This window comes from Lampetra planeri, chromosome 6 (assembly GCF_965212315.1).
Source record: "Lampetra planeri chromosome 6, kcLamPlan1.2.h2, whole genome shotgun sequence".
Classification (NCBI taxonomy): Eukaryota; Metazoa; Chordata; class Hyperoartia; order Petromyzontiformes; family Petromyzontidae; genus Lampetra; species Lampetra planeri.
In genome coordinates, this window is record NC_136112.1 from 6,850,308 (window position 1) to 6,872,575 (window position 22,268).

The 22,268-nt window shown below is 45.9% G+C and overlaps 1 protein-coding gene across 1 annotated transcript; it reads left to right on the top strand.

The window, feature by feature from the left end:
• Positions 1 to 4,351: 4,351 nt before the first annotated feature.
• Positions 4,352 to 17,439, top strand: LOC144719464 (dual specificity protein phosphatase 14-like). The gene is made up of 3 exons (XM_078595394.1): positions 4,352 to 4,650; positions 12,194 to 12,368; positions 16,298 to 17,439. Exons 2-3 carry the CDS (start codon positions 12,244 to 12,246, stop codon positions 16,782 to 16,784), a joined length of 612 nt encoding a protein of 203 aa, XP_078451520.1. The 5' UTR covers positions 4,352 to 4,650; positions 12,194 to 12,243; the 3' UTR covers positions 16,785 to 17,439.
• Positions 17,440 to 22,268: the final 4,829 nt, after the last annotated feature.

Below are 22,268 nucleotides of genomic sequence, written 5' to 3' on the forward strand. Positions count from 1 at the left end.
CCATGCTACAGGACTGTGGGGTGATAAATAAATGTAAATATTGGTAGGGCCGAAAATAATATCGGAGTAAAATCTCTTACTCGGAGCATACGAAGCTGACCCACAATGCCTTTTTAATGCTGCTCGATCTGTAAGATTAAGTCAAAAAGTGAAATTGTTGCATTAAATTAGTTTCGAGATTCTAAAATATTGCACAACTTTGAGTTAGATGTGGCGGCTTTGGTAAACCGTTTTGTTTTTCGTTAAACGTGGCTGAATGCTATTTGGTGGTAACTGTTGCATAATAACCAGTCGAAAATACTAAAGACATAAATTGTGTGTCTGGCAGAATTTATGTACGACCTGCAGTGGCATTTCTACACGATGTTTTGTGTGAGAAAAAAAAGTTCTCCGCACAACATCAATTTCGCTGAATGAGCAAATCTACATTAGTACTATTCGTGGAATAGTTAATACACCACAATAATGAATGATTGTAGAGTTCGACGTATATTCAAACATTTTTTCGTAACATTAACAGTTACACTTACAAATATTTGGTATATGGGGTAACTAAGAAGAGCCTAAAATCTAGGGTAGTAAGACTGCCAAAGTATTACAATGAATACCACAAACTGACCCTTAACAACACAAGCAACTGTTATATAGTGGAAAAAAATAACTCGCACTCGTCAACAACACTGCCTTAAAAATAATATATATGTTCGGCAACGTTTCAGGCAATGGCCCTTCTTCATAGCACATGTGGCAATTTCCATAAAGCAATGTCCCCACCATTTCGCCTTCGATATTCCAGTGACAAATTTGGACATGATCGTTGGACAACAAAACCAGTGGTAGATGTCAAAAATGAAACCGCATAAAGTATAACGAATACAATTGTTTCGGTTTCGATAAAAGCCAGTGTTTTAAAATACTGAATGAATTTTACACTTCAGTAAATATCGATGCGTAAAACAATTGCATGACAAGCAATGCCTCACTTCAATTTCACGCCCTCTGACATAATTCTGCGGCCACCACCGGTTTTGTACTTTTTTGCACTGTGGTTATTAAAGCACACTTGCACCAGGGACATGACTGTTATTTGGCTTTATGACTATCCGTTTTGCGTTCATCCGTCACGCGAAATATTTTGTTAGCTGCCCGAGCCGAGTCTTAGCTTAAGTGAATTTTGATGTACACATTTCAAACATTGGCCAGTGCTTAAGCCAATTTATTTTTTACTTAAAACGTTCGTGACTGCAGGAATTTATATTCTTTGGTTCTTTAGGTAAAGTCAAGTAGATAAAAAATAATAATAAAAACCACGACGTTTCGATCGCAACACAAGCGGTCGTCATCAGGAAAAGGGGGTTATAGCCTCCAAAGGCAAACTGTTTATAAAGGTTTAAAATGGGCATAGCTCAAGTGTCAGCAGCATGGGGGGGCAGCTCATGTTAATGTGAGTGATGGTCAACGACGGCACTGGTGGTGGGTTTCCACAAATTAAAAAGGGCTGCCAGGTAAAAATTTGCATGTTAATGTAGGATTGGAGAGCAGCCTCCACGGCGAGTGTGCTGAGGTGGCTATGTTAATGTGAGAGATTAGCATGTTAATGTGAGAGATGAGCATGTTAATGTGAGAGATTAGCATGTTAATGTGAGAGATTAGCATGTTAATGTGAGATCGCAGAGCCGCCGCCACGTCGAGGTCTGCGTGCGGAGGTGGCTGTGTTGGTGTGAGAAATTGAACAGGTTAACAGGTTAAAATGTTTACCTGGCAGTCCTTTAATTGGTGGAAACCCACCACCAACGCCGTCGTTGACCATTACTCACATTAACATCAGCTGCCCCAACCATGCTGCTGACACACTTGGGCTACGCCCATTTTAAACCTTTATAAACAGTTTGCCTTTAGAGGCTATAACCCCCTTTTCCTGATGACGACCCGCTTGTGTTGCAATCGCAACGTCGTGGTTTTTATGATTTTTTCTATCTACGTGACTTTACCGAAAGAACCAAAGAATATACTTTTTTTTTTATTTAAAATCCAACCACTTCACAATAAAATGTGGCACACTTGAAGTAAATGTGTGAGTGCTATGTTTATAATCACGTTTCACTTTGGAAAATAAACATTTTTGCAATGCGATTTCAGTTTCCGTCTGGGCCTCTGCTGTCAATTTGAATTGTGTGACTGTCCAGTGTGAACCTGCACACGTTTGGGCCACTACGGTCCATCACACACACACACACACGAGAGATTCTTCAATCCGTGGGGGTAGGGGAAAACCGTGGTGTCCCAAACAAGAACTTTATTGAAGACTTTGAGAGAACCGCAGATCACCGTCACCAGTGTGAGATTCTTGTTTGGAGACCAAACGAAGGAACAGCCCCGGGTTCCCTCTGCTGCCCCCACGACAGTGGGGACCGCTCTCAACAACCACGTCCCAACAACAACAACACCACCACGCGCAAGGCGGTGTGGATATTCCCTCCAGAGATGGAATGATCGGGGGGACTCGTCAAACTACGAATGCTGTGAGGTACAAACCATAAGGCGTATATCACCGATGACTGCCCTAATACAAACGCATGTATTCTGACCAGAGCCGGCCCAGCCACTAAGCGACCCTTGCAATTGCAAAGGGCCTCATGGCCAGCAGAGGGCCCCCTAGAGTCACTGCTAGCTAGTGGGTGAAAAAAATCATACACCAAAGGGGCCTCCAACCAAATTTTGCTAAGGGCCCCCAAAGGTCTAGGGCCGGTTCTGATTCTGACGTAACAAGCGGACTCCACTGAGCTATAAATGCATGTATGTTGAACTTCTTTCGCACCGTACGTAGCCTACCGTGGTAACCGGGAGGTGTGGGGGAATGGCAACAAACTAAACACAAGAAATTCGTTTTCAATTCATAGGTTCCAGTGGCTTCCTAATAAATACAATATTCTGATAAAACGAGCAGTCTATTCCACTCAGCTATCACAAGACTCAACGCGTACTCTGGTGGAACAAGCCGACTCCGCTCAGCTACCTCGGATGCAATGGAATGGCTCACAACATCCAACATACAATTGTAGCCTGGTGTTTTTTTCCAAATCCCATACGAAAGAAAGTGAATCCATTATTAAAACGGGCAGACTATCTGTAAATATAAACAAACGTTTACATTAAACATTGACTAAAATATACACCAAGTTCAAACAAGCACTGCACTTAATTCTAGATTTGAAGCTTTCGTCACTGCAATGATTCATATTCTTAGGTTTTTTCGGTAAAGTCACGTAGGTAAAAACATTAAAAAGTAAAATTAAATAAAAAATAAAAATCACGACGTATCAAGAACAGCTGTCGTGGCTGTGACGGTACCACCTGAAGACGGAAGCTTGTGTGGCCTCCGAAACGTCGTGATTTTATTTTACTTTTTAATGTTTTTACCTACGTGACTTTACCGAAAAAACCTAAGAATAAGCACCGAACTAACAATCGTATTGCATAACTACAAGTCAGCATAGAGGAGACACTTTCAAAATTACTGCACAGCACACATAATTGGCTGTTAAATGTTAAACATAAATTACCAAACCGTGTGTCGATCGAACAACTAGCATACCCGTGGATTTACACATCTGGACGGGACAGGCTGGAGTGGCGGTGGATTTAAGAAACTTGCTCATCACTTCAACTGCATGGGAAGTCATAAATAATTGCACCACGTCATTAGCCCTTGTTTCTGTGTAGACAGGCAAACGAGCAATTTTTGTAAAAGTATATTTTTTTAGTGGTCCAGGGACTTAAGACCCTCGGCTTAAACCGTGACGAGGCAAGCCCGCCGAGAGCTACCAGTGGGTTTCGCTTACATTTCCATTCCGAGACACTCGTAGCTAACTGGACCAAACAAACCGTGTTAAGTATTCTACACACCGAGCCGTGTGCTATTATATCTGAACTCGCCCCACCTATCATTGCCGACGTTTAGCCAAATGGAATCGGGGGGGGGGGTGTCGGTGTCTATCCCCTGATACTGGCACACGCTCGCACGGTTGGCAACCAGGTGGGTGGGCAAATTGCAACTTGGTAGTGAATTTCCATTTGGCCAGCGTGTAGCTTGCGTGTGTACGTGTGTTGCTAAGAAGACGGCGTGAATGAGCCGACGTGTGTTGCCAAGGGGGGGGGGGAAGTGCAAGTGGCGGGCTCGGGGGGGGAGGGAGATCGAGAGAGAGAGGGAGAGGGGACGATCGCTGAGAACGCAAAACAGACGCACGGACGCACGCACGCACAACCGCGTCAAGGCACACGGGGTGGGGCGCGCGCCACGATTAGAGGGCATAGCCGCCGTCGGGCAAACATCACCACAAACCACCACCAGCACCACCACTAAATACCATCATCTCCATCCTCCATATCCCATCGCCCATCACTCTCCATCCGGCGGAACGGCGCATTCGCCCGGCGTGCGTGAGACGCGTGCGTCCGTGCGCCCGTCACCAGGGACACGGCAGTCAACAGAGCCGCGCGCTGGGATTGTCATCCGTGTCGCTCGGTTCGCCTCTCCTCCTCCCCCCATTCATCCACCCACCCACCGCACTCGTCAACCCAGCCTCGGCTGCAGTCGAACTGTGGTGGCTGCGTAACCGTCAAGTGGCCCGGGCAAGCGCAGTGATTCAGGTAAGAAGATTTTGCGGCGTTGTGTACAAGGTTATTGTTCTTCTTGGTTCCTTTCGGTAAAGTCACGTAGAATGGTCTTTCCGACAGACCTGAGGACGGCTGCTTGCGTTGTGGCCGTAAACGTCGTGAGAATTATTTTATTATGTTTTATTTTATTTATTTTATTATTTCCCTTCTACGTGACTTTACCGAAAGAACCAAGAAGATGAATCCCTGCAGTCACGAAAGCTTTAAATCGAAATTTAATGTTATTGTTGTTATTATTATTATTGTTGAATGGAACGTTGAGATTGGCCGTGCCTGTCTGTGCCCATCACGAGCGGGAGGTGATATCTGAACCGGTCCTGGCCTCCACCCCGTGTGTGTTGAACTTCTTTCGCACCGTACGGAGCCAACCGTGATAATCTCCTTCAGCAACTCACGCCGATCAGCGTGGTGAATATATTCTTAGGTTTTTTCGGTAAAGTCACGTAGGTAAAACATTAAAATTATTAAAAATAAAATAAAAATCACGACGTTTCGGAGGCAACACAAGCTTCCGTCTTCAGGTGGAACCGTCACAGCCACGACAGCTGTATCATATATCTGTATCATGTATCATATACAGCTGTCGTGGCTGTGACGGTTCCACCTGAAGACGGAAGCTTGCGTTGCCTCCGAAACGTCGTGATTTTTATTTTATTTTACTTTTATTAATTTTAATGTTTTACCTACGTGACTTTACCGAAAAAAACCTAAGAATATGAATCCTTGCAGTCACGAAAGCTTCAAATCTAGAATCAGCGTGGTGAAGAATGGTCAAAAACCATCATGACTGGCACTTTGGCGAGGCCCTTCATCCAACAGTGGATTGACAGGTTTTTTTTTTATGCCGTATATATACTTTTAAAAAATTACCAATACGCCTTTTTGAGTATAAGAAACTGCAATAAAATGTACATTCCTTAACAAGTCATGGGATACACTCACACAAAATGTAGGCCTATTCTATGAATACATGCAGGCGTGGTATTAGCATTAGTCCAGCTTCGGACAGGGAATGCAAATCTAGATAGGCGTGTGAACGTGCCTTGTAATACAATACATACATTCTGGCGTGGAGACAAAGCGCGCATGTTATTACGCAGTTTACGCTGAACTCCACAGTTTCGGGTTTGGCGCAATCAGCTCCATTTCTGTTCGTGTGCCGTTTCTTCTTTTGCTCACACGCACGCCGTGATGTGGCCCGGCGGTCGATAATACAGTGTGTGTGTGTCCAGACAACTCGCTGCTCCAGCACCTACACATGGGGAGCTACATCTCGGTAGTGGTGTCCCATCTGACAATATTCCCCCGGGGTCTTAGAAATATGGGATTTACACCGCTTAGCTCAGGGACGTAAACGAGGAGATGGACCACCACCCCAGTTATTTGCCCGTCCCCGACACCCACCGTGAATTTTCCTGGCACGACAACTGAACAATCCTTGGACGGTGCAATCGGAAACCGGAGCGACCAAGAGTATTTCACGGGGCCCCTTTGTCAATAACCCTCCTGAATGTTGGCCACCGAAAAACTTGTGGTCTTGGTGGGGGGAGGGGGTGTTTGGCCATACTTCACCATACTGGTCTGTGTGGGTTGGTGATGGGGGTTGGTGACGGGGGGTGGACCCTGAGCCAGATTTCACTGACAACTGATGTTAGCCGCGACTAGGAAACACAAGAAAGAAATGCAGGTAGTCGAGTACGTAGCGCAGCACACTGACCACCACTCCACCACCGCATCGATGGACACTCGCTCCCAAGTGTCATCGCTGTCTCTGAAATCGCTTTTGTGTTCATCCCAGACGCTCACCGTGTCCCTAAAAACCTTCTAGCTTTACACATAAATTATTCACAAAGGTGAACGGATCGTACGCGGTTATCAGGTTTCCAGCTTATTTGTGTTTTGGTTTTATTTCAAACTAGTTCATGAAGCCTGTCTTTTTGCCAGGCAAACGTTTGCAATGCATATAGTAATGAACCTATGATGTTTTTAAAATGTTATCGACGATCGGACACTAATGTGTATTTTTCCCATAAAAAATAATTGTTGACGACTTGATTCAACTTGTTATATTTAAAGACGTATCCACCGGAAACCGCTCAGATTCCATTCTTTTTTTATGAGAAAGAACAAACATCAATTAGCTTAATAGTCTATGGGGGGAAGCTCCTATATTTTACCGCTTTCGAATTATTCAGATTTGAACATGGTAAAATGTGTATTTTTTTTGTTAAAATCCGCTTAAATCCTAAATATAAAAAAAGATGGAACAATGTTTCTCGCTTTAATTGTATTTGCTGTTTAATGCTCTATCAAACTACAAAACCCGCAATATTATATTTTGAACGGTTTCTGAATGACATGCACAAACATGTTTATGGGGAACTTAAAATCGAGATTTGGGGGCCTTCAAATGAAAAATCTCTGATTTTCAGATTATTCCTGTTCTTTGTGTCCTAAAAGCTGCCTATGTACCAAATTTCAGCTTTCTACATTGTCGGGAAGTACCGTAGAGGTTTTTGAGACATACAGATGAAGTTATTTATTTATATACATAGATGACACCAACTTATTCATTCAAAGGTCTTTCATTTAGGGACATCTGAAAAATATATAACATATATACAGGGCATGTGCATTTTATATTTTTGTAAACATTAGAGACATTTTTAGATACGAGATTTCGTTCATTGCGCGTGCCATGCTCGCAATATGATAAGCGCTCCTGCCTATTTGATACCAATGTTTATTTCGTCATTTATCTTCCAGGATTGCTGGTACTGTATTCCCTTTTGCAATAAAAGAATGTTTTTCCTTCTTAAAATGATCACAGAGTCTCAAGGCTCTTTTCAGGAGTCCTGCATTGGGTTGTTTGGCAAATGCCACTCAACGAGCGTTTTGTATGTCGGAGGAAAATAACATCCGCCATGAAAACTCACGCATACGAGGGAGTAACGACTCAAAGGCCCACGCATACGGATTCACAAAACCATTTGCTATGCTGCCATCTCCCTTCCACCTCTCAGTGCGGTTGCTACAGGTCTTGATTTTCAATAAATCGTCTTTTTAGGCGGATGTCCTGGGTCATATGCAAAAGTGTGCCTGCGACATTACAAGGCCCGATTTCTGTCAGTTGTGAAATAATATAATGCGCCACTCATGACAACGCATCAACATTTAGTTCTCCCCTCTTCTGGTAACGTGAGCTTTCAATCTCCCCATTAATTTCCCTGGGTCTCTTATTTTTTTGCACCTCAGGAGTTGGCAACCCACCCTTTCAACTCGACGGTTATGGGAGTCTCAACATTATACTTGACCTTTTTATTTCTAAAAATATTTTACTTGCAAGGGTTTCCAGATTTTCAACGGTGATCCACCAATCCTTGCCTCCAAAGCGCTAATCACTCTCAGAGAGAGGGAGAAATGAGTCGTGGAAAAAATAAATCACAGACGAGCGGCAAAGGTAGCCAAGACCCGGCACCAACTATTGTCCGAACTGTGTGGTCCTATATTGGGGATGTTTGGCCACATCCAAAAATAAGTGTGCCACCACGCTTAGTTTCAACCAAACCTTCCCCTGTGGTCCGGCACGGCTCTAGCGCCTTGCAGAGTGAAATTGACGAATAACATAATTTGCCTCCGATTGCAGCCTCGCGGTGAAGAGTGGCAGTTCCGCCCACACAAAACGTGACATGTTGCAAAGGTGCTGACGCCATAGGCACCAGCGCTCTCGCGCGCAGCCCCAATTATAAATCAGCGTGGCTGAGGAGCGCTAGAGCGGAACGTTAATAACTGCAGCCCGCCGCTCTGTGGCCTCCGAGGCTATGCCACGCGACCGCGTGATGGAGGTGTCTGGGTCTCTCTGGCCGAAATAACCATATGGACCTTGTACAATGGGTGGTTGAACAATCCGTACGCCCGGTGTAGAAAGCAATGACTGACCTTGATGGGAGAAAAAAAAACCAGCCCACGTATCTCGACATAATTCCCTTGAAGTGCAGTGCACTCGGTCCGTTGATGTTCAAAGGCTTTCATTGCCACAAGAAATAATGAGTTGTCAGGAGTTATTTTATTATTTTCCGATCCAGATTTCTATGCAAGCTTTTTTCCCCTCCACATTTCAGTTCCCATAAAAACTAAATTACGTTTTTAAACACCTAATAAAATAAAGTAAAAATACATTTATTATTTTCATTTTTTTAAATTTCCTATTTCCGTGACTTTACCGAAAGAACCAAGAATATGAATTCCTGCAGTCACGAAAGTTAAGTCAAAACCTCTAAATTAATGACAATTGTATAATATATCGATGTTAAATTTGGTAATTAAATCAATAATTCCCATGCATAAGTGGAGGGGGGGGGTAGAAACAGAGCATTTTGTTCGGAATTGTCGATGTACTTGCTTCTGATGTGAGAAAAATATAAATAATGAATAAAAACATTTACTTACATTTTTAACTGATTTTTTGTTTTGTAGAACCACACCTTCGAGGTTGGGTCATGGAATTGTCAAACTCAATGGCCCATCGTAGCCATGGGATACAATGTGTAGAATGAGCCAGCTTGTGTGTGTATTCGTTAAGTATGCCCGTTGTTGATTCAGTGCTGCAGGATCAACCGAAAACAAACCGACTGTGGACGTGCAGTAGCTTTCCAAGTTCTCTCGCACAAAGCAAGGGGCCACACAAACGTAGACGGACGGAAGTGCAGAACACACATCCTCTGTGTTAGCTGACATTGACGTCCTGATAAACAATGCCTGCCGATGCCAAACGAGTCACGTTCAAGGACATGTCGGCCTATGCTAGTGCTATATGAAGGTATACCGCCCTGAAATATCTTGCTGACGCCACTGCCGATGGTAGGCCCCTCCACTACGAGGAGCTCGAGAGGGACCCCCTGTGTGGGATATTTTGGCTAACTCTTCCACCCACTTTTTGACGCAATCGACTGTCAAAATCATATCCTGGCACCACCGTCGAAATGGCGGGTGCGTCTACTGAGATCGGATAACAGCCGAAACGTATTTAAAACACGACGTGCAGCTAAAAACGGGCAGCGACTTTCATTGTTGCTCCCACCGACGGCATTCACTATGGTCATCGATATTGTTCTGCTGCGGTGCGATTTAACGCGGAGCTCTGCATCATGACACATGCCGGGTGTGCATGCAGCTGCCTCGCGATTATTTATAGGTGTGTGCTAGAGTGCGGTTTGCTGACGCTCACTTTCTGGGACCGTGAGCACTGCATGGGGGCGCCGCGGCGCCGCGGTGGCGAGATGTTAACTACCTCGCCTGGTACACAAGAGGTTGTGGGTTCGATCCCGACCCCTGACCCCTGACGTCTGTATATTTGAAATTTGCATGTTCTCCCCGTGGTCGCGTGGATTTTTCTCCGGGTCCCCCGGGTTTTCCCTCCACATTTAAAAACATGCGTTTGGAGTATTTGGTTGAAAAAATGTCCACCTGATAAGCCACTTAGTCGAGCTATCATTTGTGGCCTAATCGCTTCTGAAAATAGCTATATAGCTATATAGCTCAGTGGGCCTTATTAATAAAATAAAAAATAGTTTAATGTAGCATGTACGGATGAGGCTGCCTCTTACGAGCCTGCATCATTCCCAATTTTCATGGCTGGCCTTTGGGCGTTTACTAAATGTGAATTATAAAAATAAGGAACAGTCACTTAGTCAATCCACAATCATGTGGGCTGTTTGACCATACTTCACCACACTGGTCAGTGTGGGTTGGTGGAGGCAGGCAGCATAGAAGTGGGAGCAAGGGAGGCTTGGCTACACCTGCAATAATAATTATTTAATAAACATATCGTGTTGTATATTACAACGTAAAATACAATAACGTTATAATACATCAACATAATTTAGGTTTTGTAGGTCAGGCGTAGCCCAGGTACCAGTTCAGAGACCACTCGCCCACTAAAGTTGGCCTGGAATCGAACTTCGAGTTCACATAGCAAAGTGCGTGAACCTTTCGGCGCCATGAACGTGCTTAAAACCCTCCAGACGCGCGCTCCCACCGACTGGTGACACTCCACCCAGACCCAGCCACGTGACAGAAGAGAAGCAAATATTTACGATGATGACCTCATCTCAACAGCGAGCCTGCACCCAGTGACGTCATTCACCGGCACACCCAGATAAATACGTATACCCCAACAGTAATAATTCATAGGTGTGTGTCTATGTAATACGAACAATCTAGATTTGAAGCTTTCGTGACTGCAATGATTCATATTCTTAGGTTTTTTTTTCGGTAAAGTCACGTATGTGACGTCACGTATGTGACTTTACCGAAAAAAAAACCTAAGAATATGAATCCTTGCAGTCACGAAAGCTTCACGTATGTGACTTTACCGCAAAAAAACCTAAAAATATGAATCCTTGCAGTCACGAAAGCTTCACGTATGTGACTTTACCGCAAAAAAACCTAAAAATATGAATCCTTGCAGTCACGAAAGCTTCACGTATGCGACTTTACCGCAAAAAAAAACCTTAGAATATGAATCCTTGCAGTCACGAAAGCTTCACGTATGTGACTTTACCGCAAAAAACCTTAGAATATGAATCCTTGCAGTCACGAAAGCTTCACGTATGTGACTTTACCGAAAAAAAAACTAAGAATATGAATCCTTGCAGTCACGAAAGCTTCACGTATGTGACTTTACCGGAAAAAAAACCTAAAAATATGAATCCTTGCAGTCACGAAAGCTTCACGTATGTGACTTTACCGAAAAAAAAAAACCTAAGCATATGAATCCTTGCAGTCACGAAAGCTTCAAGTATGTGACTTTACCGAAAAAAAAACCTAAGAATATGAATCCTTGCAGTCACAAAAGCTTCACGTATGTGACTTTACCGAAAAAAAAACTAAGAATATGAATCCTTGCAGTCACGAAAGCTTCACGTATGTGACTTTACCGCAAAAAAAAAACTAAGAATATGATACGAACATCTCAAAAAGTGGTGCATGACGGACAATGGTCATCTAAAAAATGCGAGGGGCGGGGCGGGGGGGGACAATTGTCCACCCCCACACTCCCTTCCCGAGTGATGCCTCTGATGTCATTTGTTGAGAATATGACCTCGAAACAGCTGCGATGCCTCGTAACTCAAAATGGCAAACGCCATTGGTTTAATTGAAACGGCAGATCCACAGGAGCATTTTAAACCGGGGGCGTCATCCGTAAATCTCCTGCAAAGAGGAGGGGGGAGGGGGGGGTCCCGTGCCGTCCAGCCACTCAGCCGACCTGGAGCCTCGAAACCCGGTGCGCCCCGCAGCTCAATTGCAAGCCTCCCAAGGGCACGCGGACCGAATATCATCCGGCAGCCCATCTCATGGTGTGGCCCACCCGCGTTTAAATCACGCGAGGCATTAAACATCCCTGCACCCTTTTTTGTTGTTGACGCGCGCACCTAGGAGCTTGGACAACAGCTGACCGCTTTATGGCGTACGGATGAGAATAGATGTAGATGAATAAATATGTATTCGCCGACAGGTCACACAATGCTCTGCGGGGGAGTGGAGTGAAACAGCCGGCTCCTGCCGATGTTACATTGGCGCCTCGGCGGCTCGGCATCGCATCGGGAAAGAGAAGTGAAGCTTCGGCAACGACACAGCATGGCGAGCCTACCGAGCATTGCACAGATCACACCGAACCTCTACCTGAGCAAGTAAGTTGTTGGTGTGTTGCACAAAGACCCAAGACCCCCCACCCCCCCTAACCCATATAGGCTTAACAGACTGTTGGGGCAAGTGCTGTTTAGCGAGCACGGCACGCGACGGGGTGGGTGGGCCAGCACCACGCCCGGCCGCCTTTGTCTTCCCAGTGGCGATGTTTACACATCGCAACCAGATACTCGTTTGAGACCGAGTTGACCGAGGGGGTGGTTGGAGGCAGGACAGTTGCGCTCCCGCTCCCCACACACGCCGCTCGGGCAACCCTGTAAGATGACCTTGTTTAAGGGGTGCGGGGGGAGGGGTACAAACACTCAAGGGGGTTTGACACGATGTTAAACAGACTTCGTGTAACGCTGAACAGAATGGGTGACGCTAAAATCTGCCTTTGACTCTTGTGGATTCTGCCCCAGCTCACCCCCACCAATCTCCCCAGTGTATTTGCTGAAAGGCTGCGTGCCCATCGCTTAAATTGTTCGACATTTTAACATTTTGTACCAACAATTTATTGACTCGACGATCACAATTTAGCATTGGAGCTGAGCTTTTGGCAGTTGGGGGGGGGTGGGTTGGGGGGGGGGAGTGGTAGCTTCAACCCCCCCCCCCCACCGAAGCGAAGGGGCCGACTTCGGGGACGATTTAACGAACGCATGATCACCAGGTTGTACGCTTACTTGATCTAAAGACGGAAACATCACCGACTGCGGTCAGTGTGGAAGAGATCAGTACATCCCGATCTCTAACGCATTTGGGGGATGGGGGGGACGGCACTTGGGTGGATCCGCTGGATTTTTTGCGCATTCCGCGAGGAATGGACCCCGGGCGTTCACAACTCGCTCTCGGAAGAGCCTTCATGTCCTTGCCAAGTCCGCGTTTAAATCAGGACTCCGATCAATCGTGGCTTGGCGTCGTGCACATTTTGCATTTCCCGTCAGCGAGCCGGGGAGCGGTGGGGGCGGTTGGGCCGGGCGTGGTGGCACTGGCCTGCAATTCAGCGTTTTGGGAAAAAGTGACGAAGAACGTCGATGGGGTTTTAGGTTTATTTGGAAAACCCCAAAACGTTTGCTTGTTGTCAGTGTCGACGGAGAGATTGGTCCCCTGTTTACTCAGTGGTTCTTCAACCAGGGGGGGGGGGGGGTTTACACGGACCCCCTGGTAGAAACGTGGCAATAATCCCAGCGGGTGCGTGAGGTGATTTTCTAAACGTGTGAAATGATACGATACGTGAGAGTCATCGGTGAATAATCCTGGATGAATCTGCCAACATGAAATGACTACGATAACATTTTAATCCATATGTTAACCTAGCACAATATAAAATACCTCTAACAGACTAATTGATAGTAAACCATTTTGGTTTCGTAGAGTAACTAGTGAGCGTGAACACATCACATCACGCATGCACAGCGTCCGTTGAATGTTGTTTTATTCGCTTGCAGTTACTAGCAAGTCAGGATCCCTCACAAAATGGACAACTGGTTAAAATGTTGATGATCATCGATTGCACATTTATTTCTCAGAACCATGCTGGGTCAGGCAAGGAGGTTTACTCGGTTGAAACAAAATTTAACGAAGGGGGTACAGTAGCCAACAAAAGGTTGAGAACCACCGCTGTAATTAACCCGCTGGTGGGTTAATTAATTTCCACCCCCCCCCCCCCACATTACGAGGGCACGTCTCACTTCACCACCGTCGCCTCGATCTTCCCTTTCATCGCCTCGTTCTCTGCCGTCTTCTCCTGCCCTTTCTACCCCCCCCCCCTTCCACGCTCGTCCCCATTCCCTTGCTCAGCTCCATGGCTCCTCCTTCCTCCTTCCCCTTCACCTGATGACGGAGACTTGTGTTGCCTCCGAAACGTCGTGATTTTTATTTTTATTTTGTTTTATTTTACTTTCATTAATTTTAATGTTTTACCTACGTGACTTTACCGAAAAAACCTAAGAATATGAATCATTGCAGTCACGAAAGCTTCAAATCTAAAACGTGGCAATGGCGAGATGGCGGCACCGTACAGCAAGCAAGAATTATAATTCATCAGACTCTCATGTCTCGCTTTCATTCTTTCCAGATACTTTAGTTTGATGTCCTCTAACAAGAGAAAAAAATTTACCTTAAAAAAAGGAACTGGCCAAATAGAATGGGCCAAATAAAATAAATGTAAGTGTTCTTCATTAATTTTCAGATGGGATGGGGGGGGGCACTTTTGACGATAAGACATCAGCAGTGTGAGGACCGCTACACATTTTAAACCATTGGAGTTTGACAGCACGATGGAGTGGTTTGCACATTCGTGCATTGTCGGGAGCCACACGTCAGGGCCCGCACTAAAGGCCACCAGGGCCCTGCCAGTGGCCCGAGGGCCTTGCAATGAAGAACCCTGCGTTAGCGTATTATCATTGTTCAGGCAGCTCAAAGCCAAAAAATATAAAACTAAGCAGCTGAGCATCGCAGTACTGTATTAGGGCCGGCCGCGGTCTCACGCCCGCGCCTGGAGTTTTGCGGAAAAGGAGTTTGCAGAGCGCGGAGATGCACGAGTCACTTCGGAACATTCCCACTGCTGCTGGAAAGCAGCCGCAAGTGAGAGGACGGCGAGGGCCACGGTCTGCGGCCTGCCGGCCTCTCGCGAAGGGAGTGGCCGCTCCCTTAACACGCGACCGGGCATCGACCGCCCGAATCCACACATTCCGCCCCACGTGACAGATCGCCCAGACGCAATTACAGCAGCAGCAGCACTCTTCATAATTGCGTCAATTTCTCTCGATGAAATCTTTATGGTTTTTGTTTTACATTATCCCAGAGATTCCATGGCCGGTGATTTATGAGCTGTCTTATTTGAATTCTTTTTTTTTAGAAGGGGATTTGTTTTGGGGTTAAGAAAATAAAAATTGTTTCATAGGGGTGTTGCCGGATTTTGTTTTTTTAAATGAGAATAAAAAAAAACACAGCATGTTCTGGATAAAGCGTATTCCTACGAGAGGGGCCGTTAAGGCAATTACACTGACAACACCAAACTCATTAAAATAGCTTTCAAGAGTAGGCTACACGTCCAATGTGGCGTCATTACTCATTACGCACTCGGTAATGCTGCCATTTCACTATAAATAACGTTCACGCTCTCAGGCTACAACTGCACGACAACATCGCATCAGTGTTAACTCCCACTCAGAATACGATTAGCGGCGGAGGAGTGGAGTGGCGATTGCCGAGGTAACGAGATCGGTGCGCTTTAAATACATATCGCATGTGCTTGCACTGGTGTAGAGCGTGCTGATTTTTTTTTTATGTCATTTTATGAAATGCAAATTGAGTTGAAATGTGTATGCAGCACATATGGATTATATATAAGACACACACATTAATTGCCTTGATTAATGCTATGAGTGTGCACTCAGATTTTTTTATATTGCTTAAATGTGCTGTATAATTCACTTACATAATCGCAGTCATGTTATTTGTCTATGGCCAACGTCTGGCACAAGTGTTGCTGTGAATTAATTGTTTCCCTCCATCGCCTCCTCTCTCCCCAATCCCTGTGTTGCACCGACATTTGCTTGCACGCGCGCATGGCCCACGATCACTCACTTCAACACTGGATCCTCCCTGCCATCATCTCCGCCACTCCCTGCCATCATCACCACCACCACCACCACCCACTCCCTGCCATCGCCACCATTTCCTCCCTGCTTCCATCACCGTCATGACCCGGCCACCACCATCTCCTCCCTGACATTAATACCACCGTGCCGTCACCAACCACTGCTTACCACCATCATCCACTTCCTGTCACCACGGCTGGCATGACCACCACCACTGCCTGACACCCATCACGCACCACCACCACCACAACCTATTCCCTGCCACAATGCGCTTCCTCTCTACCACAACCACCACCACCACCACCACCCAAACAAAACTAAACAATCAGTGGGCGCTGCGCGTCCAACGCGAGCCTACTGCGCGCGCGGGGCATCACGTGCGTGGTGAACGCGTCGCTCGAGGTGGCGGACGCACGCCTGCCGGGCGTGCGCTACGTGCGCGTGCCCGTGCCCGACTGCCCGCACGCGCCCATCAGCCGCTACTTCGACCCGGTGGCAGAGCGCATCGCGGGCGAGGCGAGGCGCGGCGGCCGCACGCTCGTGCACTGCGCGGCCGGCGTGAGCCGCTCCGCGTCGCTCTGCATCGCCTACCTGATGCGCGGCGAGGGCCTCGTGCTGCGAGACGCGTTCCGCTGGGTGCGGGCGCGCCGGCCCGCCGTGTGCCCCAACTCGGGCTTCTGGCGGCAGCTCATCCGCTACGAGCGCGAACTGTTCGGCCGCTGCAGCGTGCGGCTCGTGCACCTGCCCGCGGGCTGCGAGGCGGCAGACCTGTGCGGCAGGGGCGTCCAGCAAGTCATTCGCCTGCAGGAGATCTGAAGCGGTCCGTGCGTTCAGCCGGTCGGGTCGCGCGGTTCGTTTGCCGTTGCGTGGCTGGAGGCGCGCAGGCAGAAGAGGCTTGCGAGGGTTGCGAGGTCGCAGCCTCTCCGCCGCTGGTTAGCCTTATATAGCGTAGAGACGTGAGTGCCGTCACTGATCGTGCGCGCACGCACACGCACCGTACGTGGCCCTGTGTTGGCCGAGGTTTAATTTTTGATTTATGGGTCTAGACCCTTCCAGAGGTTGTGTTCAAGATTAGATTGAGACTGTGTGGGGGCCCAATAGAGATGCTACCCTCCAACAATGGAGAATAAGTTTCGGTGAGTCTGATGTCCCCCCCCCACCCACCCCGCTGATCGTAATTTTGGATTTAGGGTGAGGTGTAGGTGTACTCATATACCGAGTTCTCACGCCTTCCAACAGGATTTCGGAATTGAAATACATTCTGACAGTTTTTAAAGAACAAAGTCACGTAAAACGGCAAGTCAGAGGCGTTGTTTGATCTGCATGGCTGGCGAGACGATTGCTTTTGGGAGTCTGGAGAGAGGGTGGGGGCTCTCCACTGAAGTCGATGCCCACTTGAGAGTCAACAGTACATACAATTATAAACAGAAAAGGGTCTCTGTCGCCCGTCAATAATAAAAAAATGACGACGTCTTGGTCCTCTGATGTATATTTGGGTTGTACCGCGCGCTGTTTTCAAGGAACTCTCCAAAACGAATTCTCGTTCGTGAAAGAAGCTCGCAGCACGTGGAGCGAAAACGTCGTGCGTAACGCCGGACAGCGCACGTTCCGACCCGAACACGCATCTCGGGGCTAGGCGGCAACAACGGCGAAAAACTTAGCGCCAGTCACCATTTGGTTCATCGGCCTATTGGTCTCCGGGATTAAATATTTTTCGAGATGGAATGTTTTCCACCAGTCAAACTCTGGACCAGGTTTGGACTTTCAGACTCGTAGAACCGTGGTCTGTTACGCAAGAGTTTGCCTGCTGAAAAACATTCGTTGGGAGGTCGTCGTAGAAATGGCGAAACGAAATGCAAGTTTATTTTTCTTGCCCGCGAAAGAGACCCATGTGTGTTTATTATTTTACTACCCCACACTCCACCAAGGTGGCATGTATAACATATTGTGTATCAATTTATAGCTGCATAAAATGTAACGACACACTTTTACGGAATAACTTACAACCTACAAATAAATGCTTCATTGTAAAGCATATACGGATTACTGAGTGTTATTCAAGAATAAAATAATGACACTTTATCAATTATTATAACAGTATTAGAAACAACAATACAGTACAGGTACAATATTTAGATTTGAAGTATCGTTACTTTGATTTTTTTGCTAAATTATTCCAAGATAATATACAGTACATATATTGAAACAATCCTTTGTGATAAGTTGAGTGTTTAAACATTGGTGGAGTGGATCTCAACGTTTGAAATTGCATTTTTAATCAACACCGAGTCACGAACTGATAAGCATGATGCTCAAAGATCTCAGAAACTCTAAGGGGGCATGAATTTTACTCTTTTTTTTAGTCAATGATCCACAACCCCAAATCAGCCAAGGTACATAAAACACCCCTTCAATGTTGCATATTTCCCTGAGACTACCCATAACAGAATGCTGCTGCAATTATTATTCGAGTAAAAACAAAACGCAGTGGAGTTGCTCAGACATCGAAGATGGTCAGCGTGCCGAGCTGATGACTTTTTTTGCACAACGTATTGAATTTTATTTTCGCACTTAATTTGGCCGACTTCTTGTCGAGAATGTCGATTATTGATCCCGACGGTCTTGCGACAAACATTACTGTCATATGCACAGTGGGTGAAAGGGATTTCAGAGGGAACTTTGTGATATCCGCTTTCGTGGTCCATTCTCTACTCCGCACGAGATCCAAGTGGCTTCAATCTCATGACATGGGTGCCGATTGTACAATCAGCATACAGGACACTTAGCAGTAGTGTACTTGGGTGTCACAGCCAAATTAGCCGAATTTATTTATAATACGCATTTTAAGGTTATCCCTGCTTCATTGAACAATCGATATGAGCAATAAATAAAGCACCCCCCGCCCCCCACAAACACGTCTCTTGTACGTATATCACACACGGATGCGAGGCTACGGCGGAAAACGGCAGAATTGCTTTTCGTGAAAGTTTTCAAAACGTCGGCCCCCAAAGCCCTCCAACCAGAGCGGCGGTCAGCAACAGAGAGCGTGCAATGATCGTGGCATAGCGGTTACACACGCGTTTCTTGAGCCGAGAGCAAGCTTAGCATGGGAGGAACTTGGGGGGGGGGGGGGGGTAATGGATAATTAATTTGATGAATTTCGATTTAAAGCTTTCGTGACTGCAGGGATTCATCTTCTTGGTTCTTTCGGTAAAGTCACGTATTTTATTAAGTAAAATTTTTTTATTATTTTATTATTTCCATTCTACGTGACTTTACCGAAAGAACCAAGAAGATAATTTGATGAAGTTTCAAAGCCGAGCAGCGCTGGGCACGGCCGCCCCCCCCATGGACGGTCTTGATGCTTGGAAAAAAGGAAAACAAACTTGTGACTTAAAACTTTCGTGACTGCAGGAATTCATATTCTTTGGTTCTTTCGGTAAAGTCACGTAGATAGAAAAATAATAAAAAATAAAGTGAATAAAAGAAATACTGTAGCCTGGTTCTTAATCGGAATGAGTGTACTGGCAGTCTATAATGTAGACTGTAGCAATGGCTATTAAGCTGGGTGAGTGTACTGACAGTCTATAATGTAGCCTGTAGCCTGAAAAATTACATTATTCTCATATGCAAAGTGCCTGAAAAAAAATCATAATTTATTTTTCAGGCTACAGTCTACATTATAAACTGCCAGTACACTCACTCCAACTAAGAACCAGACTACATTATTATTTATATATTTTATTTTTCTATCAACGTGACTCTACCGAAAGAACCAAAAAATAAGACAAGATTGGTTGTCTTGCAAATGTGGTGGTTGGACAAAGTGTGGCTGAGAGAAAACGTCTCGTTAGAAATAAACTCCTTAAAAAAAGTTTTTTTCTTTTAAACAACGCTTGTTATTCACAACTTCGTTTAACGTGGATGGTGCCTGGAACTCGTTCACACAGAGCAAGCGCGTCTGAGACACGTGGCGCCTGCTTCTTGGGCGAGGCGATTCGAGAGTTTAGGGACCAGAGTGTTTTTGACCTACACACAAATATATATAAATAATAAGGCGTCCATACAAAATGTTAATTGCTTTAAAGTAGCGAATTAATTGATTAATTGATGCCGATTTTTTTTAATACAGACATGATTTGTCACCGGATCTGAGTAAGTGTGCAAAATGTGGAATTGATTGGACAAAGGGAAGTGGACGAGATTTTGATGACAAGATTTGACCCAGACTAACAGAGGAGTCAAGTTCAGTAAAACCGTTGAAAAAAGGGGCTTTTTTGGGACACGGGTGGAAGTATAAAGATGTTGACGCTGACGGCTACAAAAGACGAGGTCGTATTAATAAAAGCGCCTGATAAGGAGGCGCCTCGACAAAGGCAAGATACAGATTGATACGATATCAGTGATCACTTCCTTAAAAGAGAAATCAGTTATTTTACACAGTACTGTATTGTACAAGATGGTCCAGATGTCTTGCGACTCCCATTTAATGCTGTAAAACTTAATCATTTTTTAAAGTAAGGTTTATTTGAAACATAAATTAAAAAAATATATTTTAGGGGCAATTAATTGGGGGTGAGAAGACAATTGCACCACTCTGTACATCAAAGACAAAGATGCCCCGTATAGCCTATAGAGGCTGTAGGGGCAAGTGCTATTAGCGAGTATCTATGAAGAACGGCATGGCACACGAGGCTGAGTCGACCTAGGGGGGGCCCGGGACCGGTTCAAATAAATGTCACCGGGTGTTGGCCGTGAGCGGGAATCGAACCCAGGTCGCCAGGTTCGTAGCGTAGCGCAGCGCGCTAACCGCTACACTACCGCTCCCCACACTCTGTACATCACCACCCCAACCACCACCACCACCATATCTCAAATACAACGTTAAATGATTAAATCTGTATTCTTTTGAAGAAAGGAGGATTTCTCCACAAATATGGCTGTCGCCTGATGAAGCTAGTTGTAATTACTGGCGAAACGTCGTACTCAGATTGTAAATGTTGTGGCTTGGCTCTCCAACACACTGGTGTGCTGTACTGGTGACGAATTGTCACGTTCTGTTTACGTGACAAGCCTTACTAGTTGGCTGTGTCGGGTGGTGGCGGGTTTAACGACACATTTATATATTTACGCGATCTAACCCCAAAAAAACCACCTGTATTATGGATATTGGTCGCGAAAGCCTACGCGTTAAACTGACGTATGCACCACGTTTGTTGAACTTCTTTCGCACCGCACGTGGCCAACAGCGCCAATCGTGGAGGTGCGGGATGAGAAGCGCAGTGATTACATTGGAATCGCACCGTATGATACGTAATTAATGAGCGAATTAACATTTTACCTTAAATCACACCAAAGCGCGGTTATAATTACTGACAACTCCATCACAGTAGGCAAGCAATGCTGGGCTCAACGTTGACATGTGGATTGGATTCGTTGGAACAACGTTGAATCAACGTTCCATCTTTATATAAAAAAAATCGCAAATCTGTCCGTCTGTCTGTGTGTGTGTCTGTGTGTCGCCGGACCATACGCAGTTTCATTGGACGGCGGTTGCCCCTGGCAACGGGTAGCGACGCATTCGCTGCCGGGTGGACGACATTTTTAATTCCCGTTAAAAATGTGCGCACGCATTAACACGCGACTCTGAGGTAAATTCATCAAAGTTTCACGTCCTCTTCACTCCCCTCCCACCCCAATGTGTGCAATTACTATTATAGGGTCGGTAGATAATAAAATTATAGCGATTACACACTATTATTGTAGCGCGGGGGGGAGGGGGGAACGGCACCCGTACCCAGCCTCAGCCGGGTGGGCTATTTAGGCGAGGCCGGAGGCTCTGCACGGTACTAGGCCTCGACACCCACCACGCGACTCTGAGGTAAATTCATCAAAGTTTCACGTCCTCTTCACTCCCCCCCCCACCACAATGTGTGCAATTACTATTATAGGGTCGGTAGATAATAAAATTATAGCGATTACACAGTATTATTGTAGCGCGGGGGGGGGGGTAACGGCCCCGGTACCCAGCCTCAGCCGGGTGGGCAATCTAGGCGAGGCCGGAGGCTCTGCACGGTACTAGGCCTCGACACCCCACCCGTGTCAAGCGACGACTTTGTGGTATAAACTCGATATACCCAGCGTTGCCCGGGGGGAAAATACATTTAAAATCTTATGAAAACTTTCAAACATTACATACCAATGAAAAAACAACTGTGTAATTACTTTTAAACCCGACGCGCCAAGAATCGATTCTCTGAATCGCGCAAAGGAATCGAAGGTTGTAGATTCCTTTAGATT

Bases quoted from the DNA above. Each gene is read 5' to 3' on its own strand.
- LOC144719464 (XM_078595394.1), top strand. From the start codon at position 12,244: ATGTTACATTGGCGCCTCGGCGGCTCGGCATCGCATCGGGAAAGAGAA. The intron at 12,369-16,297 runs GTAAGTTGTTGG...CTAAACAATCAG, and splicing joins CCGAACCTCTACCTGAGCAA to TGGGCGCTGCGCGTCCAACG.